This window comes from Eubalaena glacialis, chromosome 19, assembly GCF_028564815.1.
Source record: "Eubalaena glacialis isolate mEubGla1 chromosome 19, mEubGla1.1.hap2.+ XY, whole genome shotgun sequence".
In the NCBI taxonomy this organism is placed as follows: domain Eukaryota; kingdom Metazoa; phylum Chordata; class Mammalia; order Artiodactyla; family Balaenidae; genus Eubalaena; species Eubalaena glacialis.
The window spans coordinates 54497406-54524638 of NC_083734.1; the positions used below are offsets into that span (position 1 = coordinate 54497406).

General features: G+C 62.5%; 2 protein-coding genes across 14 annotated transcripts; one reads left to right on the forward strand and one right to left on the reverse strand.

Annotated features, from left to right (window-relative positions):
* Positions 1–71: 71 nt before the first annotated feature.
* TMC8 (transmembrane channel like 8) lies at positions 72–8516 on the reverse strand. Of its 2 annotated transcripts, none has more exons than XM_061176980.1 (16): positions 8482–8516; positions 7621–7962; positions 7282–7430; positions 6786–6935; positions 6411–6493; positions 5756–5892; positions 5326–5473; positions 4788–4958; positions 4359–4498; positions 2763–2886; positions 2322–2419; positions 1957–2140; positions 1669–1727; positions 1421–1579; positions 917–995; positions 72–422 (listed from the first exon to the last, which is right to left on the reverse strand). In XM_061176980.1, exons 2-16 carry the CDS (start codon positions 7770–7772, stop codon positions 165–167), a joined length of 2091 nt encoding a protein of 696 aa, XP_061032963.1. In that variant the 5' UTR covers positions 7773–7962; positions 8482–8516; the 3' UTR covers positions 72–164. The 2 variants fall into 2 exon arrangements, with proteins under 2 accessions (XP_061032963.1, XP_061032962.1); XM_061176979.1 differs by having other exon boundaries at positions 1669–1799.
* A 37-nt stretch (positions 8517–8553) lies between these two features.
* On the forward strand, positions 8554–26334 carry TMC6 (transmembrane channel like 6). 12 transcript variants are annotated; one of them, XM_061176968.1, is made up of 24 exons: positions 8554–8703; positions 10538–10583; positions 11484–11595; positions 11952–12115; positions 12594–12727; positions 12876–13018; positions 13191–13286; positions 13604–13762; positions 15068–15173; positions 15318–15411; positions 15647–15904; positions 16196–16386; positions 17267–17411; positions 18086–18241; positions 18690–18844; positions 18955–19036; positions 19267–19364; positions 20483–20578; positions 20831–20906; positions 21618–21751; positions 21893–22069; positions 22162–22240; positions 24704–24771; positions 26068–26334. In XM_061176968.1, exons 5-24 carry the CDS (start codon positions 12669–12671, stop codon positions 26132–26134), a joined length of 2439 nt encoding a protein of 812 aa, XP_061032951.1. In that variant the 5' UTR covers positions 8554–8703; positions 10538–10583; positions 11484–11595; positions 11952–12115; positions 12594–12668; the 3' UTR covers positions 26135–26334. The 12 variants fall into 12 exon arrangements, with proteins under 12 accessions (XP_061032951.1, XP_061032957.1, XP_061032952.1 ...); XM_061176974.1 differs by lacking the exon at positions 11484–11595; XM_061176969.1 differs by lacking the exon at positions 8554–8703 and having other exon boundaries at positions 10466–10583; positions 11952–12121.
* Positions 26335–27233: the final 899 nt, after the last annotated feature.

Below are 27233 nucleotides of genomic sequence, written 5' to 3' on the forward strand. Positions count from 1 at the left end.
TTGATGCCCCTAGGTGTATGCATCCCACCTTGGGGCACCCTGCTGGAGGGCCCACTGAGAGAGGCGGTGGTCACCAGGGGTCACGAGCGTGGGGCGAGGGGGCAGGAAGTGGGGAGCTGCACACGGGGCCCTGGGGAAGCTCCGGGCGGTGCTGGGGGTCGGTGCTACAGCTCCGAACCGCTGGGGAAGCGGCATCTACGGGCGGGGACCGGGACACCGCGCAACCCGGCGGGATCCTCAAGGGAGGGTTCCGGCCGGGGGGGCCTGGGTCCCGGGGAGCCCGGGCACGGGAATCCGGGGCACAAGGATCTCGGGCGCGAACCTCGGGAGTGAGGGGACTCAGGCCCCAGAGAGTCGCCGGAGCCCGGCTCCGGCAGCAGCCGCGACAGGTCATCCACCAGGTGCCACTTCTCCTGCACTTGCTGGGGCGGAAGCGGGGAGCGAGCGGCCGGTTTACGAGCGTCGCCTCCTCTCACCAGCGGCCGCGGGAGAAGCGGCCGACCTCACAGTAGCAGCTCCGAGGCCCCGCCCCACCAGTTTCCCCCTCCCCGCCCCCGCTACGGCCCTGCCCCACCAATCTCCCGCCCTATCCCTAGACCCCGCCCCGCCGGGCCATAGACCGGGCCCCTCCAGATCCCGCCCCAGCCCAAGGCCACGCCCCATCAGGTCCCGCCCCAGCCTGGCCAGAGACCACGCCCCCACCAGAGTTTCACCTCCTTCCTCAGCCCAAGCCCACACTCCCATCCGTTAAACCGGGTCCCCAAGCCTAAAGCCACACTCCTGTTGCCTGGCTCCCGGCCGGAGGCACCGGTTCTCTCCCTCCACCTTCCCCGCTTTTATCCGCGGCCTGAGGCCACACTCCCAACAGGGTCTTGCCCGCAGTCCGTGACCCCTCCCCAGTCCGGCGGACACTCACCCACACCAGTTGCTTCCGGAGCCCCCGGATGGCCCTCGCGCTGGCCTGGGACTGGGAGACGCACACGGTCAGGACAAGGCTTTGGATAGACGGGGATGCAAGGTCAGCCAGCCCCCTACTTCCTCCTTCCCCACCCCAGTCTCTTAAAAACCACCTCCCGGGGTCTTCTCTCTGCCAGGTTCCTAGACACCGCTTTCTCTCTCCTCTCCTTCCTCCCACTGGTCGCTCAGCCCCTCTCCTCTAAATGGCAGTAAGAATAACAACCACGGCAGGCTCACAGCGTGTCTGCACCAGGCAACGTGCTTCCCCAGTGGTCACTTAAAGTGCCCGCTTTACAGGTGAGGGCCTGAGGGGGCTGCCCAGGGGGCACAGGGCAACCCCCAGGCCACCTGCCCTTGGGCCCCTGGCTCCCTGCGACCTTGGGCTCTCCTTGTCTGGCCCCCAGATCCCATGAGACTGGCTGGGGGTGCCCCCTCCCTCGGCTCCCGCTGCCCTGAAAGGCACCTGAGCAGGATGAGGAGGGGGAAGCTGAAGGCATGGGAGCCCAGGTAGTGCAGGATGCGCTGGCTAGGGGGTGGGAGCCGGAGGGCCACCAGCTCTGGGACCACCTGCCAGGGGGCTGAGTAGTTGGTGAAGAGGCCACAGTCCCAGGAGGAGCGGATGCTGGGGAGAGACCGCCAGAGGAGGGCCGGTGTCAGTGCTCGGGTGAGGAGCTGCCGGCCCGGCAGCCTCAGCCCCTCCGCTCCCCTCACCTGCTGACCACATAGCCCAGGGGCGCAGCGGCCAGGAGCAGGCCCAGGATGAGCACCAGCTGGAAGAAGAAGATGGAGCTGGAGGCGCGGAATGGCCGAGGGGATGCCCTGGAGTTCCTCAGCAGGGTGTACTAGGGAGCGAGCATGGACACAGGGGCCCGTCAGCGCAGTGTGCAGATGGGAGGTGCCCGGCGGGGCAGCAGCAGGAGGTGAGGGCTGCTCTGCTGTTGGCGCTCGACGTGCCCACACAGGTGCGGCCCTGCTCCCTCCCAGCCCCTGAGCCCTCACCTTCTTGATGTAGAAGGTGAGGAAGATGAAGATGCTGTTGAGCAGGGGCAGCAGGGGGCAGTAGAAGAGGCCCATCCAGGTGACCGTCTGTCCCTCCACGATGTCCAGCACGTTCTTGGGCAGCAGGAACTCCTCCCGGTCCAGCCAGGCCCAGAACCGGCCCGAGAACCGCTCCACCAGCAGCCTGGGGGAGGGGAGTGTCCAGGTACCCACCACCCAGAAGTGTGTGGACCTCGTGGGTCCTGGCTGTGGACCATAACACACTCACACGGAAGCATGCTGTAGAACTGCTCACCCCTGGCTGTGGCCACTGGCCACCCCCAGACACGCCCACTCCACCCCCGTAGTGTCCCCACGTGGCTCACCTCCTAGGCAGGCTGACAAGGAAGGTGAAGGCCACCATGAGGAGGAAGTTGAAGATGCTGAGTTTGTACAGCTCCTCCCCCACCGAGTCCTCCCAGCACTGGTCAGAGGGGGCATCTGTCACTACCCTCGGTCCCCAACCGCCCCTCACCCACCCGCTGGGGGACTCTGTGGTCTAGGAGCCTTGCCTGGAGTCTGATGTGATTGCTAAGCTAAAACCCAGGCCTGGAATAAGATTTGAGCAGACAAAGCCCACAGTCTGGGCTGCCTCTCTGCACAGTGCAGAATGTGATGTGAATGGCGCCCCCTGGAGGTGACTGCTGGGTGGGCAACTCTGCCTACAGCCTCTCACAAAGGTGAGACCCTGAGAAGGACGAGGAGATCAAAGAGGTGGGGCTTTGCGGAGGACAGGAGGGACAGGCCCTGATGGAGTCACCGGCCACCTGGTAGTCACATGCGTTGTAGCCGTAGGACTCACAGCTGGTCTTGTTTCTGCCGATGCACAGCACAGTCTGGCCCAGCGAGAAGGAGAACATTCCCAGGCTGGCCAGCTTCAACACCACACACCTGGGGGTTAGGGGAGGGGGCGGGGACTGTGTCAGGGGAGGAGCCCAGGTACATGGCACATCTACTCAGGACACAGGTGTGGCTGACATCTGCATGAGCTCAAGTCTCTCCCGGGCCCAGCCCCCTCTAAACCCAGAGCCCAGCCTCCTTCCAAACTGCTCCATCCGTGGCGATGTTTCCCAAAGTACATTCCCTAGAATCTTGGTCTCCAGATGATTCACAGGAGAAAGGTTCTCTTTACATCAGTTTGGGAAACATGGCACAGTCCAGCCATCCTCCCCCCACACCCAGCTTGGAGATTCACAGGCACATACGTGCTTTTATATCATTAATGCAGGTGACATCTTTCTTCTAAGGACTATTAATGCCCTAGTCCATTTACACTGTCCATATATCACAAACACGTGCATGCATACGCCTGAATAATATGTAACTGGATCACACAGGTAGGGTGGCCTAATCCAAAATGATTGCCTGCACATTATATCAAAGTGTGGACTTCCTTTCTTTCTTTCTTTTTTTTTACTTTTTGTCTGCACTCCGCAGCATGTGGGATCTTAGTGCCCCACCAGGGATCGAACCCTCGCCCCCTGCATTGGAAGCACGGAGTCTTAACCACTGGACCGCCAGGGAAGTCCCATGAAGTGTGGACTTTCAAGGCTGATGCACGGTTGGAGCCTGGCTGGGAACAGTGGTTCTTGTGTTGAGGAAGGCAGGGGTGGGTGGGGGCTTATTTTTATCTTTCATCCTTTTGAGCATTTTGAATTGTTTTTTTTTACCATGTGCATGTGCTATTACCCGTTCCAAAAATAAAATTTCAAACCAAACACAATCTACCTCGGAGGGACGCAGAATGGGCTCCGGACAGCTTCTGTGCCAGGGAAGCCCAAGGAAAAGCAGGCCCTGCCAAGTGAGGGGTGGGTGGCAAGACGGAAAGAGAACCTGGGCTGGAGCTGGTGTGTGTGTGGGGTCCTGCGGGTAGGTGGGTCCAAGGCAGGACCTGAGTCCTGGGAGAGGAGACAGAGCAGAGCCTGGGGGCGGAGGACGGCTTGAGTTTGAACCTGCACCCAGCAGGCATGGGGAGCCTCCCGTGGCCAAGGCGCTTGACCCTTTCAGACCTCAGTGTCCTCATCTATCCAGTGGCAATGAGGATGGTCCTAACTTCACAGGTCACTTGAGGATGTCAAGGTGAGGGGTGTAAACCCTCGGGGCACATGGGAGGGAGCTGTGTTCCTAGGTGGGTGATTGTGGTACCCAACGTCCCCTGGCAAAAACAGTGACTGGCTTGCTTTGGATGGTGGGGACTGGAGAACCTTAGACCGGGGCCCCCCAGACTGTGTGTGGGAGCAGCTGCCTGCCTTCCCTTGCACGGGACCCCTGGTGCCAGGTGATAACCAAGACGGGCGGCAGGACACAGCCCTTCCAAGCCCTGCACACTCCGTCCCACCTGTCACCCCCCACGTGTCACTCACCAGATAAGGGTGAGGTTGACCTCAGTGTTGGGAGGGTAGTTTTCCAGCTGGACCAGGAAAACAAACAGCAGGGGACCCAGAAAGTTGACCAGGGCGATGACCCCAGGGGGCAGGTACTGGAGCAGCAGGAACAGGGACTCCTGTGGGGAGAAGCGGATAAGGGGGTGCCACGGCTCCCCCATCCCCTACGACCCCCACAAGTGTAACTCCGGCGCAGGCCCGGAATCTGGAAGCCCACGGCTTATTCCCAGTGGCAGCATGGCAGCAGGGGGATATCCACAGGTAGAGCCTGTCTGACTTGGTTATGACCTTGGACAAATTGCTTTAACCTCTGTGAGCCTCGGTTTCCTCTTCTGCAAAGTGGGACCATCCCGTCTCCTCCCCCAGGTCTGGCCAGGATTAAATAAATGCATGTCAGTCGCCTGGCACCTCCTTGTTGTCCTGCGAGTACTTGGTGGCCCAGAAGATAGCACTGATGGCCCCAACCACCAGGAGCCCGATGAGGATGTTGACCCGCAGGTAGGTGAGCAGGTGGCAGGCCCTCTGAGCCCGGGTCTGATGCTGCACCATCAGCAAGTGACGCCCCTCCTCCAGCTCCACCTGTCATGGGGGCAGGGGCAGGGGCACAGGCGGGTTAGGGCTGGCCCAGGTGGAAGGCGAGGGGGCTGGCAAACAGCCCCAGGTCGGTGTGCATGAGGAGAAAGGCTGCCAGGCTCTAGGCAAGGTTGGGGTGATGCTGAGGCGGGGACAGATGGGCTGGTTTTATCTAGAGCACCCCCAGAGTACCGTGCAGGTGAGTGCTCACACCCAGACACGGCACAGCCCCCGCCTCCAGCTGGAAAACCGTGTGCACACACACACACAGACACGCTCCCACACTCAAGCCACACACTCATACACACAGTCCCACGTGCTCTCACACTCATTCACACTCACATCTCACACTCATGCACATCCTCACACACACCTTGAACTCGTTGCTGATCTCATGCTTCTTGATGGTGGCTGCCTCCTGCCCCTGGATGCAGAAGTCCCAGGAAGAGAAGACCTTGGCGCTGAGAGGTGACCTGTAGTCCTGGCCCAGGAACATCTTCTGTGGCAGCCCCTTCACCATCCTGGAGGGGGCAGGAGGCCAGGGCTCAGCCTTGGCTTGGCTCTGATCTGGGGTGGGAAGCCCCAGGCAGCCCTAGGTGCAGCCTTTGGCCTCAGCCTGGGTGGGGGTGTGGGGACACAGGAGCGGTGGCCCTGCTCCTGAGGTCTGCAGCTGGGGATGCAGAGTTCCGGCCCTGGAACCTCCATTGGCAGGGACTCCCTGCCAGCTTGGGGGTACCACGCCAAGGAGCGGTGATCAGGGAAGACCCCCTGGAAAGGGGTGGAGGCAGGGGCTCTGCTCTCACCGCCGTAGAATCCCACAGAAGCAGAGGAGCAGGCAGGCCAGTGGGCTCAGGAAGTAGGCCAGGCGGATGCTGTATATTGAGCTGCTCTCAGGCCCCGCTCGGTACGCGCCATAAAAGAGATAGGTGTTGTTGAAGGCCTGGGGATGTCAGACGATGACAACTGAGCCAGGCTGTGTGCTAAGTGTTTTCTTGCTGTTAACACATTAGCTCTCACAGTAACCCCATCAGGTAGGGAATACGAGTATCCCCATTTCACAGAGGCTCAGAAGGGTTAGGCAACTTGCCTAAGGACACACAGCTTGGAAGAAGAGCCAGGACTGGAACACGGGAGCCCGCGCGGTGGCTTCCAGGAATGAGGGTAGGGTGGTGCTTATCCCAGAATCCTGGACACTTTTCCCTTCTTGTCCTTCAAACCCCCACCCCAGCTGGGATCTGAGGGCCGTGGGCACATGTCCATGGGCCTGGGCTGTGCACAGTGGCCTCAGCCTCTCTCTGACCCCATTGCTGACCCAGCCAGCCTGTCTGTGGAGGACCGTCTCCCTAGAAGCCAACGTGCCCTTGGAGGGGTGAGAGTCCTCTTAGACTGGGGTTCTCTGAGGCTAGATCATCATGTCCCCCAGCCTCCCTGGTCCATAGCCAGGACAGACCCACTCACCCTGCCGGTTAAAACATTCCAAAGTAGATTGTTGAACTTGGGAACACCAGTCTGGGGTTGGTGGCCACCAGGACACTGGAGGGCTGTCGAGGAGGGAGAGGGGTCCAATAGGGAAGGGTCCCCAAGGCATAGGTGAGACTCTGCCCCTCCCACTCCATAGCCTCCAATCTCAGGAGGCCTGAGCAGGGTCCTGAGGGCACGTCAGGAGGCCTGTCATGCAAAAGGCGAGATCGAGTAGAGCCTCAGGGCTGGACCCAAGCAGGACGATGCCCAGGGTTTGGACACAGAGGGTTGGGGCTGTCCCAGTGGACCAGGCCCCCCAGGGTTCAGGTGGGCTCGGGGGGGCACTGTTCCCTCCGTGGGCCAGGCACTCACTGAAGTTCAGAGCAGGTCCTCTGTCAGGGGGGCGGAGCCAGGTCAGGGGCAGCAGGACGAAGCTGGTGGTCAGAAGTAGAGTCAGCAGGTTAAGCAGCAGCAGGAAGCGAAGAAAGGTGAAGTACGACTGGATTCCGGTGCCAAAGAGGCCTGCGGGGAACAGCAGATGGGTCAGGAGGCGCCGAGCCGTGGGCCCAGCTGATAATCTGAGGGCTGTGGGGTGTGGGTGACCAGCCTCACAGGGACCTCAGTTTAATGGCCAGTTCTGGAGGCTGGCCTAGCAGTACCTCTAACAGCCACCAGGGGTGCCATCATCCATCAAGGTTTGAAGGGTGGCTCTGGGGGCAGAGGGGGATGTGTGGGGAAGGTGGGGTGGGTTGGTGGGGGTGGAGGGGTGCAATGGCAAGGGGGATAATGCCCTCCTCTGGTTTCTAAACTAGACATTGAGACTCCAGAGAGGGGAGGCAGAAGGTGGGGATTGGGGTTCAGGTCCTACCCCCAATCTCGTAGAGAGCCCCCTCCCAGAGCCCACAGCCCCGGGCCAGCCGCCGTGCTGCCTCCCCCAGGCGCCGTCTTGCAGTCTGCTGCCTGTGACGCCACTGCTGCCAGCACGAGGTCTTCACCCCCTCGGGCTCCCGCAGCTGCCTGGGATGGGGTGGTGATGGGAGGGGTCCCTGAGTCACCCAGCATGCCCACCTGGCCAGGCAGAGCAGCGCCCTGGGCCAGGGAGTCTTCCCACTGCTGGTGATTTCCACCCCCCATCCGACAGGTACATCCTCTCCCCACCCCCACTGCTCCTCCTCCGCTGTGTTCAGCAGGGTCCTCAGGCACCCACCGGATGAAGCGCTTGTCCACCATGGCGTAGGGCAGCACCCGCACAGGTTCCTGGGAGGAGCACAGCCGCTCCATCTCCTGCTCCCACAGCTCCTCGCCCGCCGGCTCAGGTTCTGGCTCCCCTGGGGCCTGCACCGACCACTGCCTCAGCATCTCTGTGATGGGGTTGAAGTTGGGGTTGTAACGCTCCACCTCCTGGGAGGGGATGTGGGGTGGCTGTTGAGTGAGTCTCACGGTCTTGGCCCTGGCATGGCCAGTAATGAAGAGAAGGAATCCTGTTGGAGGAGGTCTGGCTCAGTCTCCAGCCACATCTCAAAGCAACGTATGGCCTCAGTTTCCCCATCTGTCAAATGGGGAGAAAGGTCCAAAGGGCTCGGAAAGATGGGACGTCACAAAGCCAAGGCCAGGTGTGGCCACAGTTAAGTGCGGTGGGGCCCAAGGCCCGCTCTGCCCCACCGCAACCCGTTACCAGTGGCCGCAGCCCTTCCCCATCGCCCTCTGGCAAGAGACAATTCCACGTGCTGATTCTCCCATTGGGAAGACCTCTCTGCCGGAAACCCCAGCAGTTCCCTGGATTCAGCATCCTGCAACACCTCGAATCTGGACGTGCTGGGACCTCCTCTGTCTTCTACCTGGTGGTCCAGATCCCGGGACTGGGTCCACCCCGGCCCCCACCATGGAACCCAGATGGGGAAGAGTGGCTACAGCCCGGCCGTGGGAAAGGGAGGAAGGAAGGGACCCCTCTGCCCCTCAGCAGCGGTTCTCACTCCCCTCCCCCGCCAGCTGCCAGCAGCTCCTCGGCCTCAGTTCTCTCTTCCACCCCCTCACGATCCCCCCTCCCCCCACTATGCACCCAGCTCACCTGGGGACAAGGGACCAAGTCCCCGGAGGAGACCGTCCTCCGACTGGCTCCCGCCACTCCCGGCGGGGCTGCGAGAGAGCCGAGGGGAGGGGTCACATGACAGGAACCCCAGCACCCCTAGCCGTCGCCTCCCCGCACTCCTCTCTCCCCCACCTCCGGCAGTTCCTCCGCGCTCCACTGAGGCCCGCACTTCCTGAGGGGGTGCGGGGCGCCGGCGGGCAGGTGAGAGGCGCGGCGCGTGCGCGGTGGGCGGGGGTCGGGGCCTTCCCCTCCCCACGGGGGACCCGCGGCGTCTGGGCCGAAGGTCTGACCCCGCGGGGCAGCGGTCGCCGGGGCGCGGGCCCCGCCCCTTATCCGCCGGTAGCCCCGGCTCCGCTCGGCTCAGAGGGCGCCACAGTGCAATAACTTAGGGGGTGGGTCCGACCACTTGGGGCTGCTCGATTTTCAGAGGCCCTAGGCGTTATTTCTCAACTTCCCGCCTCCGTCTTTGGCACTTAAGCCGAAGCGGCCCAGCGTCTGGCCTATAGGAAGCGCTCAGGAACCGGCTGCACTCATGCCCCGCCCCGGCGAGTTGTCTCGGCCCTTTCTCTCTCTTGGGACCCCCTGGGAGGCCCCGCGGTCCTGTCCTTCCTCCTTCTCCCTCTCCGCCTCCTTGAGGGCCCCGTCATCCCTAACGAGCTCCAGTGGTTTTTCTGCCTCCCCGCCTGCTCCCCCTCCTGATTTTCCAGACCCCCCCGCCCCCCCACCCCGCCCCGCGCCCCATGCCAGGCCCCAGGCTGGGTGCTGGTGCTGGGCACACAGTGAGCATAGAGATAGAGACAGGACGGGAGAGGGGGGACGGACTGGCAAATGTACATGTCAATAGGAAGTGGCACATGCTCCAACAGGGTTCAATCCCAGAAGGCTCCCCAGAGGAGGTGACTTTCAAGTTGTGTCTGGGATCATGCAAGTAAAACGTGGCTGGAGCATGGGTGTGCAGGGCAGGGAGTAGTGTTGGGGGAGAGGCGGGGGTGGGCAGAGCTAGTTCTCCAGGCTGAGGTGCCTGTACCAAGATCCATCCTGAGGTAATGACTCTCTATTTGGGCATCCTGGCTTGGCCCACCTGTCCTCCCCTCCAGGAGGGCCCTCTCCTTCCTTTCTGCCTTCCAGCTCACTTTCACCCTGCCCGCCTCTCAAGGCTTCTCCTAACCCGAAATGGCCCCCACCACTGTCCAAATCCCACCCTTTTCTCAAACCCAAGGGTGACTCTCCTCTGGCCTGCCGGGCTTTTTCGAGGTCAGGTTTCTAGGTAGAGCTCCCAGGTGGACAAGACTCACACCCTGGCCGATGACACCCTGGAGGCTGACTGACCTCTCGGCCCGTTTCCTCATCTGTGAGCTAGGGTCATCAGTGCCCCCCTCCCTGGCTTGTGGGGAATAACGGAGCAAACAGCAACGGGGACAGCCCCTAAGTGTACCTCCCCCACTCCCCACCTAGCACACAGGAAGTGTGCCGGAACTCTGCTGGAGAAACCACGCCCACATCGGGAGGGCGGAGATAACCCCGGGTTCTACCAGCCAGCTTGGGGCAGTTGTCGCAGGAGGCTGTGCTGGAGGAAGGGGTTACCCAATCTGGTCCTGCAACGCCCGCCGTATCCGTGTGGCTTTGCCGCATGGTGTTATTTTGATAATCGCCCTGGGAAGTGGGCAGGTCTGGAATCATTGTCCCCATTTGAAACTTGGGGAAACTGAGTCCCACAGAAATTGGCTTCAACCAGAGATTGGAACACTTCCAGACACTCGCCGCCTTCATCTTGTTCAGACCTCAGGGTGGGGTGAGAGGAGCGGTCGGAAGCTGGTGGGGAGAGGGCACAGTCGCCGAGGGCTCGACGGGGAGGGGAAGGAGAAGGAGCGCGGCGCGCCCCCCCAGCCGGGTCACGTGACCTGTCCGAGCCCTGTCGCCACGTGGGCCGGGCTGGGCGGAGCAGCACTCTGGCCCCGCCAGGCCTGATACGGTCACAGGTCGCCCCAGGGCCCGTGGCCACTCCCTCCCTCTGACCTCACGACCCCTCCCGCAGCTGGTGGAGCCCAGACACAGTTCCCGGCGGCCCTCGCGGGGGACAGGTGAGCCGCGCGCCGGGCCCCTCCTCCCGAGCGCCTCCCAGGTCAGCGCCGGGATGCGGGTGCCGGGTCGTGGGTGGGGGCCGCAGCTCCGGGGCTTGGGGACGGCGCCCTCGTCCTCCTAGCCCCATCCAGTTCCCCTGCGGCCACCAGCTCCACCCCCTCAGAATCCCTTTGGGCCTCTGGGGCCACTGGGCACCGAGTTTCCTCCTCGGGTTCTCTTGGATCTCCCTGAGTTCACTCCCTGAGTTGACTCTCTCAGGGGGGTCCGGGCGGGGGACGTGAAGATCTCAGCTCACCCCAACAGGCAGGTGGCGGGCGTCAGGGGAGAGGGCGGTGGTGTGTGTCTCTCGGGATGGGAAGGGGTGGGGAGGCCGGGTTTGCAGGTGGGTACCACTGGTGGAAAGTGGGCTTGTGGGAGACCGGCAGATGAGGGGTCCAGGGTCTCTCGGAGTTGCTGCCTTCCCTCGGCTCAGAGGCTGGGCTGCGGCTCTGACCGGACAGTAGCTGCTCCCAGAGGACTGGCTTCCGGCTGGGGTGGGGTTTCTGGAAACGGGCCCCACCCTGCCCCTCCCTACCTGGCTCATGGCTCAGGAATGGTGCATCCTGGAAACTCCTGCCCGACTTGTCCCTGCCTGGGCGAGGGTGCCAGGGTGCTGGGTACCAGCCGGGCAGAAGTCTTGGGCAGTGCCCAGATGCCAGTGCCCAGGTGAGCCCCCATCCCCCAGGCAGCCTCTGAGCACCTTCCATCTCCCTGCTCCTGCCTCCTGGAGAAGGGGTGTGTGGGAGAGGCCTGTAGATCTGAACCTGGGAGGGTGTGTCTTTCCAGGAAGGAATTCCAGCTCTAGGGGCTGGATTGGGGGGCACACCCTCAGCCCCAGCTCCAGCTACTTTCCATTTCAGGCGGAGTCAAGAGTCCACCTCTGACCTCTCTCTGCTGGTTTCTCCACACTGTGCTCCTGTGAGAGAGACGGGGAGGGGGCTTGGACTCTGTGGGCTCAGAGACTGGACACCCGTAAGTGAGGGCCCTGTCTGGGTACAGCCCTAGCGGGACCTGCTCTGTCTGGACACCCTGGCCTCGCCTGACGAACCCCTTGAGCTCAGCCAACTTTCCTCCGTGCTGAGTTCCCTGGGGGTGAGGGTAGGGAGGAGGAGAGGGGGACAGGGCAGACCGAGGGCTGGGCCCAGTCTTGCTGGGGCAGAGTCCTGCAGGACTCAGCGGGTGGTTGGGAGCCTGCTGCCCTCGCCCCACTCCCACGGGCTGAAGAGCCTGGACAAGGCCACCCTGGTTCAGTTGTCTTGGGTGATGGCAGAGCCCGGACAAAGGCTGGACAAAGGCTGCCTGTTTAACGCCCAGCACCCCTCCCCCAGCCAGCTGCCCTGGCCTGCCCGGAGGTGATGGAATGTAGCGGAGTCTCTCAGGAGGGCTGTCGACCTTGACGCGCCCAGGTTGGCGTGGAGTGACTCCTGTGGGGGCGATGCAGGGTGGGGCACAGCCGAGGAGGCCATCCTGTCTGCTGTTCTGTCAGGCGCTGGTGAGGGTGAGGGCCCAGGCTGCTAGCTGTCTGTGGGATTTCCGGCCGGGAGGAAGTGCTGTGTGGTCACGGGCGGGCACAGGGAAGGTCTCAGCTGCCCTGACCTTTCTCACCCAGAGGGCGGCATCTCTGGGTCAGAACCCTGGGAATGGAGAACCTATCCACAGGCACCCCACCCGCTCCCCATCTCGCAGGGATGGCGTCACTGAGGAAGCCGGTGGGGAACTGCCCAGACTCCCCTCACTTCCTTCCTCCTTCCCTCTGGAAGGAGCTCCCCCTCAGTCCATTCTGGCCTGAGGATTATTTGGGGCCACTCACTTGGCCATGCGTTTGGTGTTTGTGTGTGGATGGGGGCAGGATGGGGGCTCAGGCAGCCTGGGCTGGGAGTGGCACCCTCCATGGTCCCCAGGGAGCGGGCAGTGGAGCTGGGTGCCAGGCTAACTTTGCTGTAACGCTTTCTGTCTCATCACATGGGCAGCGGGAGGCTCCTGAGGCTGTGTCCAGGCTCTGAACTGCCCTAGGTCGGCAGACTGGCTGGGGGTGGGCCGCAGATATGTCCCGGTCGCTGGCTTTTGCTCTCAATGTGCCTGAGACCCCACAGGACCCAGAGGAGTAAGTGCTCTGAGACTGGGGGGCTGGGATGTATCACCCCCAGGGAGAGGTGGTCTGGACCTCAGCCCTTCGGAGGGGGTAGGCTGCTGGGTCGAAGACTGGGTCCGCCGCAGCCTGACTCCTGCCCCTTCCCCCATTCTCACCCCAGCAGCCAGGAGCCCAGCCCCTATGATGAGAGCGAAGTGCACGACTCTTTCCATCAGCTCATCCAGGAGCAGAGCCGCTGGGTGGCCGAGGAGGGGCTGGAGCTGCAGCAGAGGGTGCCGGGGGCTGGAGCCCTGGGGGCCTCAGGTAAGCCCGCCTGCCCTGGCCCAGGCCGGGTGCTGGGATGTGTGGGCCGGACACGGAGCCTCTCAACCTCTCAGGAAGCCCCTCCTAGCAGCCTGGGGCAGGGGGTGGGCAGGGGATATCTCCGGCCGGTGGTGTCTGTAGAACCTCTGGACGAGTCTTTCTTGCTGGGCAGGCAGTGACCGCCAGGCCTTGCTGGGGCCCGAGGGCGCCCCTGTCTACAGCACGGCCACACTCCGCATCTTGGCCAGCATGCCCAGTCGCACCATTGGTGAGTGGGACCCTCTGCCTTTGGACCCTGGGCTGGGCTGCGGTTTCCGGCGGGGATCTGTGTACCTCAGAGCCAGGCCTCTTGGGCTCTTACCCCACCCCGTCTGCTGCCTGGAGGCCCAGCCCAGCCCCATGCAGCCTCACCGTTCTAAAAACGACTCCGGAGTCATCATGGGGATAAAAATATGCTCTTGGGAACCCGGTGGTGCTTGAGGTCTCTTATGAAAGAACTTTCCTGCGTCCTGGGAGGGAGTGGGGGGGCAGCCCCTGTCTCTACATAAGGGGGGCTGCGTCCCCCGTGACCAGTGGCCTCCACAGGCCGGAGCCGCGGCGCCATCCTCTCCCAGTACTACAGCCGCACAGTGAGGCTGCGCCGCAGGGCCGGCCGGCCTCAGCTCAGGGATGTGGGCCGCTCGGCCCGCCCCAGCCTCCGCCTGTACGACCTGGAGCTGGACTCTGCGGTCCTGGAGGAGGATGGTGAGTGAGGGGGGGCTGGAGCCTCGGTGGGGAGGAGGTCAGCAGGCCGGGGCAGGGGGGGCGGGGGTGCAGTGGGCTGTCTGAAGGCCCCCAGCGGTGAGGTCTCTTTGCAGGGGTATGGGAGTGTCTCGGTGTCCCGGCCACTGGCGCAGAGAAGTGCGGGCCTTTCCGGCTGCACAGTGTTTGGCTCATGCAGGCATGCGCTCCACAGCGTCTGTTGAGCATTTGTAGTGTCGCACACGCTGGTGTTGGCTTTAGGATGTGATGGTGGTAAGCAGACCCAGTCAGCTCTCATGCAGCTTATTGTCTGCCTTGTGAAATAGACAGGAACCAAATAAATGGATAAGTGGATGGTTAAAGCTCAGATAAGGGCAGCTGAGGAAAGGCACGCCGCAGGAGAGTGTCACGGAACCTGTCTAGCTTGGAGCGACCCAGGAAGGCTTCCTGGAGGATGTGACACTAGAGTCAGTGTGGCATGGGCAAAGGCCCTGAGGTGGGAGCCTGCCGTCTTGTCTGAGTATCTGAGAGGCCTGTGTGGAGGGGCTGGGGAACAAGGGAGAGTGGTCGTAGGAGGTAGCAGGGCCCAGCTCACAGGTTGGTCTTCAGCCAGGTGATCTCTGGCATCAGTGCCCAGGGGCTTGGGTACTTCCTGGGTCCCTGCCTGTGTTTCCTCTCCCTGTTTACCCAAGGCCCGCAGCTGGTGGGTGACAGAGCAGTGCAGGGTGGTGTGGGCTCTGAGGTCAGGGTGGACATTCCACTTTCATTGTGTAAACCACGCCAGGTGTCTGCTTTCTGGTCATTTTTTATCTGTAAAGTGGGGTTAAAATAGCACCCCCTTTCCAGGGTGGTTGTGAAGATGAAAGGAACGAGGACATAGGGGAGGGGCAGATCTCCAGGTCCCGCCCTCCCCTACTCACCCCACCAGGCCTTGGCATAGTGGGAAGTGGTGTGGGGACAAGGGGGACTGCTGAGTGGGGGGCGGACGGGGCTCAGGGGCATTGGGGGGTCAGAGCAAGATGCGAGTGGGGACCCAAGAGGAGAGTTTGGTTCAAGGCGGAGGGGCCACTGGGCTGGGCCTCGGAAGATGCTGGGAACTTGATCGTGTCCTGGGCGCCAGGGGGTGGAGGTGAGAGAGTGATGGCCAGTGGGGCTGTGGGACAGGTGGGCAGCACAGGGTCCTAGCAGAGAGGAGCCATCAGGCCTGGCAGGGCAGCAGAGGCCTGTGTTGCAGGGGAACGGCCACAGTTGTGGGAGGGAGGGAAGGATGCTGCGGGGAACCCACAGGGCTCCCTCCTGATCCTGCAGAGAAGCGGGGCCTCCTGGTGAAGGAGCTTCAGGGCCTGACGGTGGCCCAGCGGGACCACATGCTCCGGGGGATGCCGCTGAGCCTGTCCGAGAAACGCTGCCTGCGGTCAGTGCCCCTCGGCCTCGTGCGGACCCCAGACCCACTTCCTGGGCTGGGCGGGGTGGTTGGTGAGAAGGGTCCTGAGCCTGCGGTGGGCGGGTGGTCCCTGGGAGGGAGTGGACCAAGCCCTGACGCTGCCTCTGCCCCCAGAGAGGAGAGCCGGCCCCCGAGGGGCAAGCGGAGGGCCCGGGGGCACCGTGGGCTCCTCTCCTGCTGCAGCCAGCTGCGCGACAGCTGTATCCTGGTAGGTGCCTCTGGGCAGCTGGGGGCAGGGGCGCTGAGGGGGCCACGTTTTCTCCCTCCGCGTGCCGCTCGTGGGGTCCTCTAGCCTTCAGCCTGGCTCTGGGTGTGATCGACCCCCCTCCCCTCGCAGCTCCCCCTCCACTGCCCCTGCGCTCTAGGCCTGGCCCGGGGTCTGGTTGGGGACCGGCTGCCCTCTCCAGCCTCGCCTGAGGGCTGTCCTGCTACTGTCCCCGCAGGCGTCGCACGACCTGGGGCTCGCACTGCTCTCGGGGCTGCAGGCCCTGATGCCCTGGCACTACGCCCTGAAGCGGATTGGGGGCCAGTTTGGCTCCAGCGTTCTCTCCTACTTCCTCTTCCTCAAGACCCTGCTGGCCTTCAACACCCTGCTGCTGCTGCCACTGCTGGCCTTTATCGTGGGCGTGCAGGCCGCCTTCCCGCCTGCACCCTCGGGCTCCGTGCCCGCCTTCAGGGGCCTGGAGCTTCTCACGGGTGGGGTGAGGCTTGGTGGGGGCGGGCAGGGCACCCCCTTGTCACGGCTTCCTCCAGGGACCCCCACCCCACCCCTTGCTGCGACTCCAGGAGGGGGGTGTCCTGGCAGCTCCAGGGTGGCCGCGGCCCTTTGCCCACCTCCGTGTTCTCCTCACTGCCCCTGCCCTGGCCCTTCCCCTTCTGCCTTTCCCCTCGCCCTGCCCCCTGGGCGCCCTCCATCTGCCCTCCAAGCCTGAGGATGGGTCAGATGCAGGGAGGGGGAGAGTCCCTGATGTGGCCGGGTGTCCTCTCTGCAGGGCCGCTTCACCCACACCGTCATGTACTACGGCTACTATAGTAACGCGACGCTGAACCAGCCGTGTGCCTCCCCACGGGATGGCGGCCAGTGCACTCCTGAGGCGGGCGGCCTGCCCTACAACATGCCCCTGGCTTACCTCTTCACCGTGGGGGTAGCTTTCTTTATCACCTGCATCACTCTGGTGTACAGGTAATAGCCCTCCACCCTATGACCCTGGCTCTGAGTGCCATTGATCCGCCCATGCATCCATCTGTCCATCCATCCATCCACCCATCCAGCTACCCATCCATTCATCCGTCTAGCTACCTAGTCTAGCTACCTATCCATCCATCATCACTTCATCCATTCATCCATCCATCATCACTCCATCCATCCGTCCATCTATCAACCGTGCATCCATGGATCCTGCCTTCCTTCCATCCATCCATCCACACTTTCATCCATGCACCCATCCACTCCACAAACATTTGCTGTGCTCTGCTCAGGACAGGAAGGTAAATGAGCTTGGTGCATGTCCTTGAGAAGCTTGCTGTCTACAGGAGAAGATAGGCCAATGAAGAGGCTGGGAAACTCCTGGTGTTATGTTGCTCAGGTGTTATGGAGCATAGGAGAGGAAGTCAGACCAGCTTCCCAGGGTGGCGGCACTCATCCCAGAGAGGGAGGTTAAATAAGGGTGGGCTGGAGAAAGGCAGGGGAAGGTGTTTTGGTTATCGGGAGAGGCAGTGCAAAGGCCCTGAGGTGAGCCAGCACCTTCTGCAGCCACGTCTGGGTGGGAGGCAGCCGGCCATGTTGGTGGGGAGTGGAGCCTGACCCCTCTTCTAGCCACTTGTGGCTGGCGGGCACCCTGTTGGTCAGGGCTGATCTAGAGTGGCCGGCAGTCCACACCAGGAGGCTGAGAGCTCTGGGCTAGAGGTGGGGCAGGGAGAGTGGCCGGAGGCCCATCCAGCGCTGGGAGGGCTCCTCTGAGTGGGTGGTGGGTTTTGGCTGCAGGGAGCATCCCATCTGTCTTCGCCCCAGCCTCTGTGCCTTCCGCCCCATCTCACCCTCTGCCTGCCTCTGCTTCTCCCAGCATGTCCCGCTCTTTTGGGGAGAGCTACCGGGTGGGCAGCACTTCGGGGGTCCATGCCATCACTGTTTTCTGTTCCTGGGACTACAAAGTGACTCAGAAATGGGCCACCCGCCTCCAGCACGACAATATCCGAACCCAGCTGAAGGTGAGCTGCCCAGGGGCCCTGGGGCCGCTGTCCCCCACCCCGTGTCCAGGGAACACCAGTCGGGGCCTGCTCCAGTGGGAGAGGGTTAGGGCTGCTCTCGGGCCCTCTCCCTGGAGTCCCCGTGTCCTCCGGCCCCCGCGGGAAGAGGCCTGCGGGGCACCAGCTGGCACGTGCTCCCGGTCCCCACAATAGCCCTGGGGTACACGTGAGGACACTGAGGCCTCAGTCCTTTGCCCAAGGCCTCAGGGCCAGAGGGTGGCTGGCCTGGGCCTTGCGGAAGGTTCTCTGTCTTTCTGGGGTTTCCCGCTGCGGAATTCGGGTCAGGACAGCTCACAGCTTTGACCCGGCTGATGGGCCCTCAGGGAGTGCCTTGGGGCTCCGGGTCAGCGAGGGGACGGCTGTCCACAGGCAGGACAGCTCAGGAGGCAGGGCTGGGGAGGGTGGGTGGGAGAGGCTGGGGCAGGCCTCAGCCTGCGGCCCCGTCCTGCGGTCTCCTGGTGCCTGGAGGGGCCCCAGAGCAGGGGGAGTGCCGGGCCGTGGCCCCAGGGGTGGGTGGGAGGCGCCCCCCGAGCCTCCGTGTGTGTCTGCTCCACGTGTCCCGGGGGGTGTGGCGCGTGTGTCTGCGCGTCTCCGTGCGTCTGTGCCGCGGGTGACAGGCCCGCTGCCGCCCCCAGGAGCTGCTGGCCGAGGGGCAGCTGCGGCAGCGCCCCCGGAGGGCGTGCGGACGGCTGCGGCAGGCGGCCGTGCTGGGGCTCGTGTGGCTGCTGTGTTTGGGGACCACGCTGGTGTGCGCCCTGGCCGTCTACACCTTCTCAGAGCTCGTGATCCAGGTGCGGGGAGGGCGTGGGGGATCCCCGCGGAGGCTCCGGCCGTGGGGTCAGACGCCTGCTTCGTTAGACTGGGCCCCCTGGGGCCCCGCACCCTCCGCCCGGGCCCTCCCTGGAGGCCGCTTCCCTCACAGGCCTTGTTCTCATTCTTGGTCTGTCTGACACTCCCCCTATTTTTCTGTCCTTTTGTGTTCTCGTCTTCTTTTGGTTTCTCTTTTCTTCCCCCAACACCTGTGTTCCATCCCCCCTCCTCCCCCTCCCACCCCCTTCCTGTGTGGTTTGAACACTGGGCCTGGGGCAGAGGGTGGCGTGCCTGCCACTTCCACCGCCTCCTTCCGCCCCCGGACCCCTCCCTGCGGCCCCTCCCCCATCTCGGGCCCATCAGTGGACCTGCCTCTGTCCTTGGGGCGCCTGTGGTGACCGCTGACCGCTGGCCCTCCCCCTGCCGTAGCAGAGCCGCGTGTCTGCTGAGTGGGACGGGGCGCTGCTGGCCCTGCCCCTGGTGGTCTGCCTTCTCAACCTGGGGGCCCCCTACCTGTTCCGCGTCCTGGCCGCCCTGGAGCGGCACGACTCCCCGGTGCTAGAGGTGTACGTGGCCATCTGCAGGTGCGTGGCCGGATGGGGCCGCCACGTGGGGCTTTCTGGGGCGGGACCTCTGTCTCCCAGGCACCCCTCCCTCAGCCTGTGCACGCCCCCCGCACCCCCCCTTTCCGCAGGAACCTCATCCTCAAGATGGTCATCCTGGGGATTCTTTGCTACCACTGGCTGGGCCGCAGGGTGGGCACCCTGAAGGACCAGGTGAGGGCGGGCCGGGCAGTGCTGGCAGAGGCGTGGGGCTCCCCGGGCCCCTCAAGAGGGTCTGCCCTGGTCCCAGGTTGGGGGTGGACGGGGTGGCCCCTCACAGCAGCCAGCCCTCACCTGATCTTACCTGGCCTGGTCTACAAGCATATTGGAGGCCCCCAGGTGGGCACGGGGAGCAGGGGTGGGGGGCACCAGGGCACTGGGGGCTGAGGCTGCGTCTGTTTCAGTGCTGGGAGGACTTTGTGGGCCAGGAGCTGTACCGGCTCATGGTGATGGACTTCATCTTCACGCTGCTGGACACGCTTCTGGGAGAGCTGGTGTGGAGGTGAGGCCCCAGGGGCGGGTCCCTGCGCTCACCTCCTGGGCACCTGGGCTCCCCCTGCGGAAGGGCTCCTGGCATCCTCACCTGTGTGGTGGAGGTGAGGGTCACCCAGGCGGTTCTCAGGCCTCTGAAAATCAGGACCTGACCCCAGATTGGGGCCATAAATCTCTACCCATGACGGCTCTTCTGTAAAATATCGATAAACTGAGAAAAACATTTAGGAGACAGGATGTAACCTATTTTGAGATTGGAAAGGAAAACAGGTTTCAAAATGATGCATATGGTATAATCTGTCTCATACAAAGGAAAAAGGGGTCGGGAGGAAGAACAGAAAGTAGAGGAACATTTTCAGATGTCCTGGCTACGAGTGCTAGCATTGTAGGTGTCATTTCCTTCTTTTTGTGTTTTCTTTGAGAACATATGAATTTAATAATAATAAGATTTTAAAAAAGCCGTAAAACAGGGACTTCCCTGGTGGCGCAGTGGTTAAGAATCTGCCTGCCAATGCGGGGGACATGGGATCGAGCCCTGGTCCAGGAAGATCCCACATGCCGCGGAGCCACTAAGCCTGTACGCCACAACTACTGAGCCTGTGCTCTAGAGCCCACGAGCCACAACTACTGAGCCCATGTGCCACAACTACTGAGCCTGTGCTCTAGAGCCCACGAGCCACAACTACTGAGTCCGCGTGCCACAACTACTGAGCCTGTGCTCTAGAGCCCGTGCTCCGCAACAAGAGAAGCCACCGCAATGAGAAGCCCGCGCACCGCAACGAAGAGTAGCCCCCGCTTGCCGCAGCTAGAGAAAGCCCGCGCACAACAACGAAGACCCAACGCAGCCAAAAAAAAAAAAAAAAAGCAGTAAAACATTTGATGCTGATGTGCTGATGTGCACATTTATACCTGGGTGTATCCGTACATGCTTAGAAAAAGGACGGAGATGAAGCTGGCTGCAGTGTGGACCCTTCAGGGTGGGACCCCAGGCCGCCGTCTCCCCTCTGCATCACTGGCACCCTGGCGGGGAGGGCACGGTCTTCAGCTTGGCGTGCGGGTTGGGGTGGGGACGAGGGTCTGTCTCGGGGATTGGCCCTCCCGCGTGACCCCAGGGGTTCTTCTGCCCAGGCTCATCTCTGAGAAGAGGTCTCAGAGGAAGGAGAAGCCTGAGTTCGACATTGCGGGGAATGTTCTGGAGCTGATTTACGGGCAGACCCTGACCTGGTGAGCATCTCCCACTTGTGTCCCAGTGCCTGGCCCTCGGGGAGGCTGACCGCTTCCCCCTGGGCCACAGCAAGGCCCAGCCCTGGGAATCTGGAGTGACCTGACCCCTCAATTCCCCGGGGACCCAGTCTCAGCTCCCCGGGGTCCCGACCCCAAGCCAGGCCCGGGTGGCCTTTCTAGGCCTGGGGAGCCACACAGGGGTCAGGACCCAGCCTCTGGAATGCAGCCCTCTCCTCTCCTTGCTCTCCTCAGGCTGGGGGTCCTCTTCTCCCCGCTCCTCCCCGCCATGCAGATCATCAAGCTGCTGTTCCTCTTCTACGTCAAGAAGGTAAAGATGCCGCTGGGTCCCTGGGAGGGCGGTGGGGCCTGGGGAGAGTGTGCAGCCAGGGTGGCCGCTGGGCCGGCAGATGCGGAGCCCTGACCCAAGTGGTGTGGGGCTGGCAGCCCAGGGCCACCCTCTGGGTCAGTCCCACGGGCCACAGCTGACCCCCGTCCTGTCCCTGCATCACTGCCTTTGGCAGGCTGGGCAGCATCCCGTCAGGGTCCGTGGTCATTGCCAGGTGCCCGTGTGCACGGGCCAGGGCTTAGGGCCGGGGGGCTGGGAGGTGCTCAGAACCAGGTCCTTCTCTCTGGTCCTGTGTTTCCTCCTCTGTACAACGTGGTTGCTGCTCTGGGGGGCGCTGCCGGAGGTGACGTTTATAAAGCGTCGGGCACAGTGGAGACCTTCAGTCAATGGAGGTGGCTTTTAGTATCAACCCTTTCACGTGCTGGTGACCTGGCCAACCTGCCCCCCGTGAGCCTCAGTCTCCCCTCCGTAGACCGGGAGGTAGCCCCGCTGGCCCTTTCCAGCCTGTGGGCTCAGATTCTGAGTGTCTTGCTTCTCTGCGGGGCTGTCCTGGGGGCTCGGCCCGGACTCCCCCTGCAAGCAGCACACCCCCAGCCCACTGCCGGCCTTGCCCCTCTTCCCTCTTGGAGGCCCCACCAGGCCTGGGGGAGGGTGGGTGACAGGGCGGTGGCAGAGCGCATCCTTTGTCCCCAGACGAGCCTGATGGCCAACTGCCAGGCACCCCGCAGGCCCTGGAAGGCCTCCCACATGAGCACCGTCTTCATCTCACTTCTCTGCTTCCCCTCCTTTCTGGGCGCTGCCATCTTCCTCTGCTACGCCATCTGGCAGTGAGTGGGCCCTCGGCCTCTGGGGGGGCGGGATGGGGAGCTGCCCCCTGGGGCCGCTGTGGCTGGTGACCGCGGTTTGGGTGGTGTGGAGGTGGCCTTTGTCCGGGCTGAGGGGTCAAGCCGCCCGCCCTCTTCCCCCAGGGTGAAGCCCTCGAGCATCTGCGGCCCCTTCCGGACCCTGGACACCATGTATGAGGCGGGCAAGGTGTGGGTGCGCCACCTGGAGGAGGCGGGCCCCAGGGTCTCCTGGCTGCCCTGGATCCACCGGTACCTGGTGGAAAGTGCCTTCCCCATCTACTTGGCGTCGGCCCTGCTGCTGTGAGTGCGGGGCAGGCCCGGGTGGGGGCCCTGGTCTCCCTCCCCGGGGCTCCTGCGCGGGGGGGCCCATCCTGAGCGGCCGTCTCCCGCAGGGCCGTGATCTACCTCAACATCCAGGTGGTGAAGGGCCAGCGGAAGGTCATCTGCCTCCTCAAGGAGCAGCTAAGCAACGTGAGTGCCCCTCGGGCTCCCACCTCGGGGGCACCTGCTGGCTCACACCCGCGGCCCCTCCACACCTCCCCCCGGACCTGGGCTGTGGAAAGGGCTTGTTTGCCAAGCGAATTACATCGATTAAGATGCATATCTTGTATTAATCGGAGACGTTACGCTAGAGGCAGCCAGGCTGCCCGTCTGCAAAGACCCCGCTGGGACGAGGGCTCTGGTGGTGCTGCTCCGAGCCCCTCCCTCCCCGCCCCCGCATCCCCCCTAGAGGCCGCGCAGCCTTGCCCGCAGGCTGTCCCTCCCTCCCTGCGCAGTTACTGGGTCTCCCATCACCTTGAAAGCAAGTCACTGCCCCGTAGGTCAGAGTCACTTGGGCTGGCGTTTCCCCAGACAGGAATGGCCTTTCACCTGGTCCTGTCCTCCCTGGGTCTGGGCTGGCTGCTCAGGGGCACCTGTCAGTGACAGCGGGTCTCCCCCGAACACTTGGTGGGCTCTGACCTCATCCCCAGGGCCCCAACCTTGCCCCCAGGGCCCCGACATCACTCTCCCCACCGCTGTTTTTTCTTTTTTCCTTTTCCTTCCCGGTTTCTCACTTGTGTACTTAATGCTTGAGCCCACCTTGGGGCCAGCTGGTGCCTGTGTCCCCTAGGCGGTCACATCAGGGCTGGTGGCCACCAGCCACTGTTCGTTAGAAATGACTTGGGGGTCAGCTGCTGGATGTCAGCCGAGGCAGGACGGGGCTGGGGTGCAGCTCGTGTGTGAGTCTTCTGCTGGCTAATTGGTGCAGGGACTCTGGATCAGGTCTTCTTGTGTGGAAGGATCCCCTGGGGACAGCTCCCACTTTTTATATGGTTATAAGTAAGGCAGTACAAGGTAACCCCTCTCCTCCCCTTTCACAAACCAAGGGCAGGGCTCAGGCTGGGCATTTTGGCTGAGGTACAGCTATTGGAAGTGGGTTTTTCCCAACCGGCTCCTGCCCTACTGTGTAGAGCTTTGGGGCCTGCGGTGCCCCGTGGTGGTGGGATGCACAGCAGCGTCGGGAGGGGAATCCCAGCTCCGCCTGCCATTCCTCTAGGAGCTGAAGGACAGTTCCCCAGGTGGCCCTTGCTGCAGGCTGTGTCCTCCCAAGGCCGAGGCTGGCCCCAGTTCTGAGTCTTTGGGGCCACACTTCTGATCTCAGCCTGTGCTCGGAGCATCTTTTCCCTGGCCTGGGCAGGTGGCTTACTCAGGCGCACGGCCCTCTGTACCCACCAACTCGATGGAGAGAAAACGGGGAGGTCTCTTAAGGAGGTCCCACCTCGTAGGTGTCTCAGCGCCTTCGTGGGTGAGCCAGGGTCCCCAGCGCCCAGAATGCATCCTGACAAAATCGCTGTTTTCTCTTTGTGAAGACTCCCCGCAAGGAATCCAGTCTGACCCCGGGGTTTGATGGGCCCTGAAATCCACCTGATGTTTACTGGGTCCTAGACTTAAAGCTTTATGTGCGTTTTCACAGTCAGTTGTCGAAAGAGCCCTGGGTTGGCCAATACCTGCCCCAAAGACGTCTTTGTCCTAATCCCAGAAGCTGTGAATATGCCATGTTATGTGGCATTGGGGTTGTGGGATTAGGGTTGCAGATGAAATTACAGTTGCTAATCAGCTGACCTGGAGGTGGGAGATTATCCTGGATTATTCAGGCGGGCACGATGTAATCATGTAATCGTAAGGTCCTTAACAAAGGAAGTGGGAGAGTCAATGTCAGAGAAAGAGGTGTGAGAAAGACTTGACTGGCCATTGCTGGCTCTGAAGGAGGCCCTGAGCCCAGGAATGTGGGCAGACTCAGAAGCTGGAACAGGCAAGGAAAGATTCTCCCCAGAGGCTCCAGAAGGAACCAGCCCTGCTGACTCCTTGATTTTAGCCCACTGAGACCCATTTTGGACTTCTGACCTCCAGAACTGATGTTGAATTTGTGTTGTTTTAAACCACTAAGTTTCCATAATTGATTAGGTCAACAATAGAAAACTAATAAAAGCCCCATGACACAGACATTTGTATCCCTCTTTTACAGACGGTGACCGAGGTCAGACCGAGGTCAATTTGCCCAAGACAGACTAAATGTCAGGGCCGGTTGTACATTGAGTCAGGCTGGGTAGGCAGCCCTCACTGTGCAACTGATCACATTTCCCTTTTCACCTTGGCCACTAGGAAGCTTAGATGCATAGATATGTGTGTGTGTGTGTGTGTGTATATATATGTATATATGTGTGTGTGTATATATATATATGTATATATATATATATACGTATATATGCCCACTGCTTGGCTCTTGGTTTTTCCTTGTCCTTGTTTGGTGCCTCTGTCCCCCTTCTTTAAACTTTTTGTGCTTGTGATGTCAGACACTCTTTGTGAGCTACCCCAAGTGCAGTCTGGAACAGGGCACTTCTGGACAGACACGCGATGGCTGTTTTCTCAGCCTTTGTGTTGTGGCGTTTCTAGGAGGGGGAAGACAAGATCTTCTTAATCAACAAGCTTCAGCGTATCTACGAGAGGAAGGAGAGGAGCAGGTGAGGGGCCCTGGAGGGGAGTGTGTTGGGGAGAAGGATTGGGTGCTGCACAGGGAGGCCTCTTTCCGCCGGTGGTGGGGAGGGAAGTGGCTGCCGGCCTCCCTGGGTGGCCCGCAGCCTCTTGGGACTCCCCTGCCCTCTTTCCCCACCTTTCCTCCTCAGGTGTGTGGGGCATTTGGGGGAGGAGGAAAACTTAAGTTGCTGAGAAAGGAAAAAAAAGAAATGAAGGAACTGTGTGCAGGGGGCAAGGTGGAGCTGGGGTCTCTCACACCCTTTCCCTCCTCTCTGCCACCCCCATCTTTTTTTTTAAAAATATTTATTTATTTTATTTATTTTTTGGCTGCGTTGGGTCTTAGTTGCGGCACGCGGGATCTTCGTTGAGGCATGTGGGCTCTTTTGTTGTGGCGCTTGGGTTCCAGAGTGCGTGGGCTCTGTAGTTGTGGCACGCGGGCTCTAGTTGAGGCACGCAAACTCAGTAGTTGTGGCACGCGGGCTTAGTTGCCCCATGGCACGTGGGATCTTAGTTCCCAGACCAGGGATCGAACCCGCGTCCCCTGCACTGGAAGGTGGATTCTTTACCACTGGACCACCAGGGAAGTCCCTCTGCCACCCCCGTCCTGATGGGTCAGGGGTCAGCCTGGCTGGCCTTCTCCTCAGGCCCCTGCCCCCATTCTCCCCGTGAGGTGAACACCCCCCGCCCCCCCCCCCGAATGCTGCTGCCTCAGCCCCGGCTGCCCTGGCGCGGAGCTGGGGCTGCTCCTGTGGCCGCACGTCTCACCCTTCAACTGTTACCTGCGGTTGAGCCCAGGGAAGGGGAGATGAACTCAGACATCTTCCTGCTGCCTGGACAGACAGGCCACCCACGGGAATGCACACACACCCCTCCTCGACCCCCGCCCGGCCAGGTGGGCCAGCTGAGGTCTGCAGGTCGAGGCCCCTGGGGCTCCCCGGCCCCGACCCCGGGCAGCAGGAGCCCCCAGAACGAGCCATCTAACAAGATCCGCTGCCCACACCACTCCCTCCCTTGCCAAGGCCTACCGGTGGTGAGTCCCGGCCTCGTCCGGCTCCTTCCCTTGCCAAGGCATCAGTGGTGAGTCGCGGCCTCGTCCGGCTCCTTCCACTTCTCTCCAGAGCCTTTCAGCCCTGGGAGGCCTGGAAACAGCTCCTGAGGAAGGCTGCTGGGGATCCTCTGGCCTCGGCTGGCCAGAGGGATGACTGGGGGGCTCCTCAGCCTCCCGAGCGAGGCCCGCGCTGCCCAAGGCAACGGGGCCCCTTGCTGACTCCCCTTTCTGGCAGGGTTGGTAGAACAGAGGAGGCCGTGACGCCCCCGGCCGTATTCACAGACGACTGGGATGCCCAGTAGGACAGCGCTGGGCCCGGCAGCCCGGGAACCCCGTCACCCTCGGTTCCCATGGACCTGCAGGCACAGATGCCGCCTGGAGATGGCCCCGCTGGGACACGGGGAAGGTGACGGGAGTCTGCAGCCCGTCCGAGGCTGGAGCACCCCCAGTGGACCCTGCCCAGGACTCTATTTATCCTGATTAAACACGTTTTGCAAAATGGGCTTGTCTCGTGGGAGTCCGTGCTTATGCTTAGGCCTGCCCAGGTGCACGTAGGTACAGCCCGTGGACGACCTCCAGGCCGAGGTCATGGGAACTTCGGCCTCGTGCATATGCCGCCCCTTCAGTTTCTCCCTCTGGTTCTTCAAGGCTGCTCTCCTTGCCAGGCCAGGGCCCTGCGGCCTACCAGATGCTCCGAGGGGCCTCCCCTGGTGCTGGGCTCCTCATGAAGCAGACTCTGTGCGGCTTCAGTGTTGAGCGCAGGGCGCCCTCTTCTGGCCCAGCCCCCGATGGCAGGGATGGACCGCACTGCAGCTTCAGGCGCTGCCCTGCCAGCCTGTGCCATGCGGGACAAGTACGGGGTGTGTGGAGGGTGATGAAGTGATGCGCTAGTGGTTATTGTGGTGGGGGTGGAGGGAAAATTTAGGGAGGGACCGGGGTGGGTCATTTGCTAGTAAGCCGTGGGGAGAGGAGCCTGCAGGCAGAAGGGCAGCCAGCGCCCAGGCCTGTGGCAGGAGCGGGGTCTGGCTGCCATGACTGGTGGGGGGTGACCCCAGGTCCTGCCAGGCTGCGCTTGAGGAGCCTGTGGGATGCCGTGGACCAGAGGGTGCGGGGAAGAGGGGACGGAGCTGTCACAGCCCCAGTGCCCGCTGTCCGCAGGAGCTGGGGGAGCGGCCGCCGAGGGAAAGGATGGGAGAGCGGCGATGGGCCCACGCTCCTCATCCCAGCGGGGAACCTGGGAGAGCAAACCTGGCCTGAGGGGGCCAGGCCAGCCCCGCAGTGAAGATGCCACTGCCATTAGCAGTGCTCCCAGCTGGGCCCACGCTAACCCCAAATGGTCCCTCTTCTGAGGACGGTCCCACGCAGGGTGCTCCTGCATTTGGCAGACGTCCAGGGGCAGAC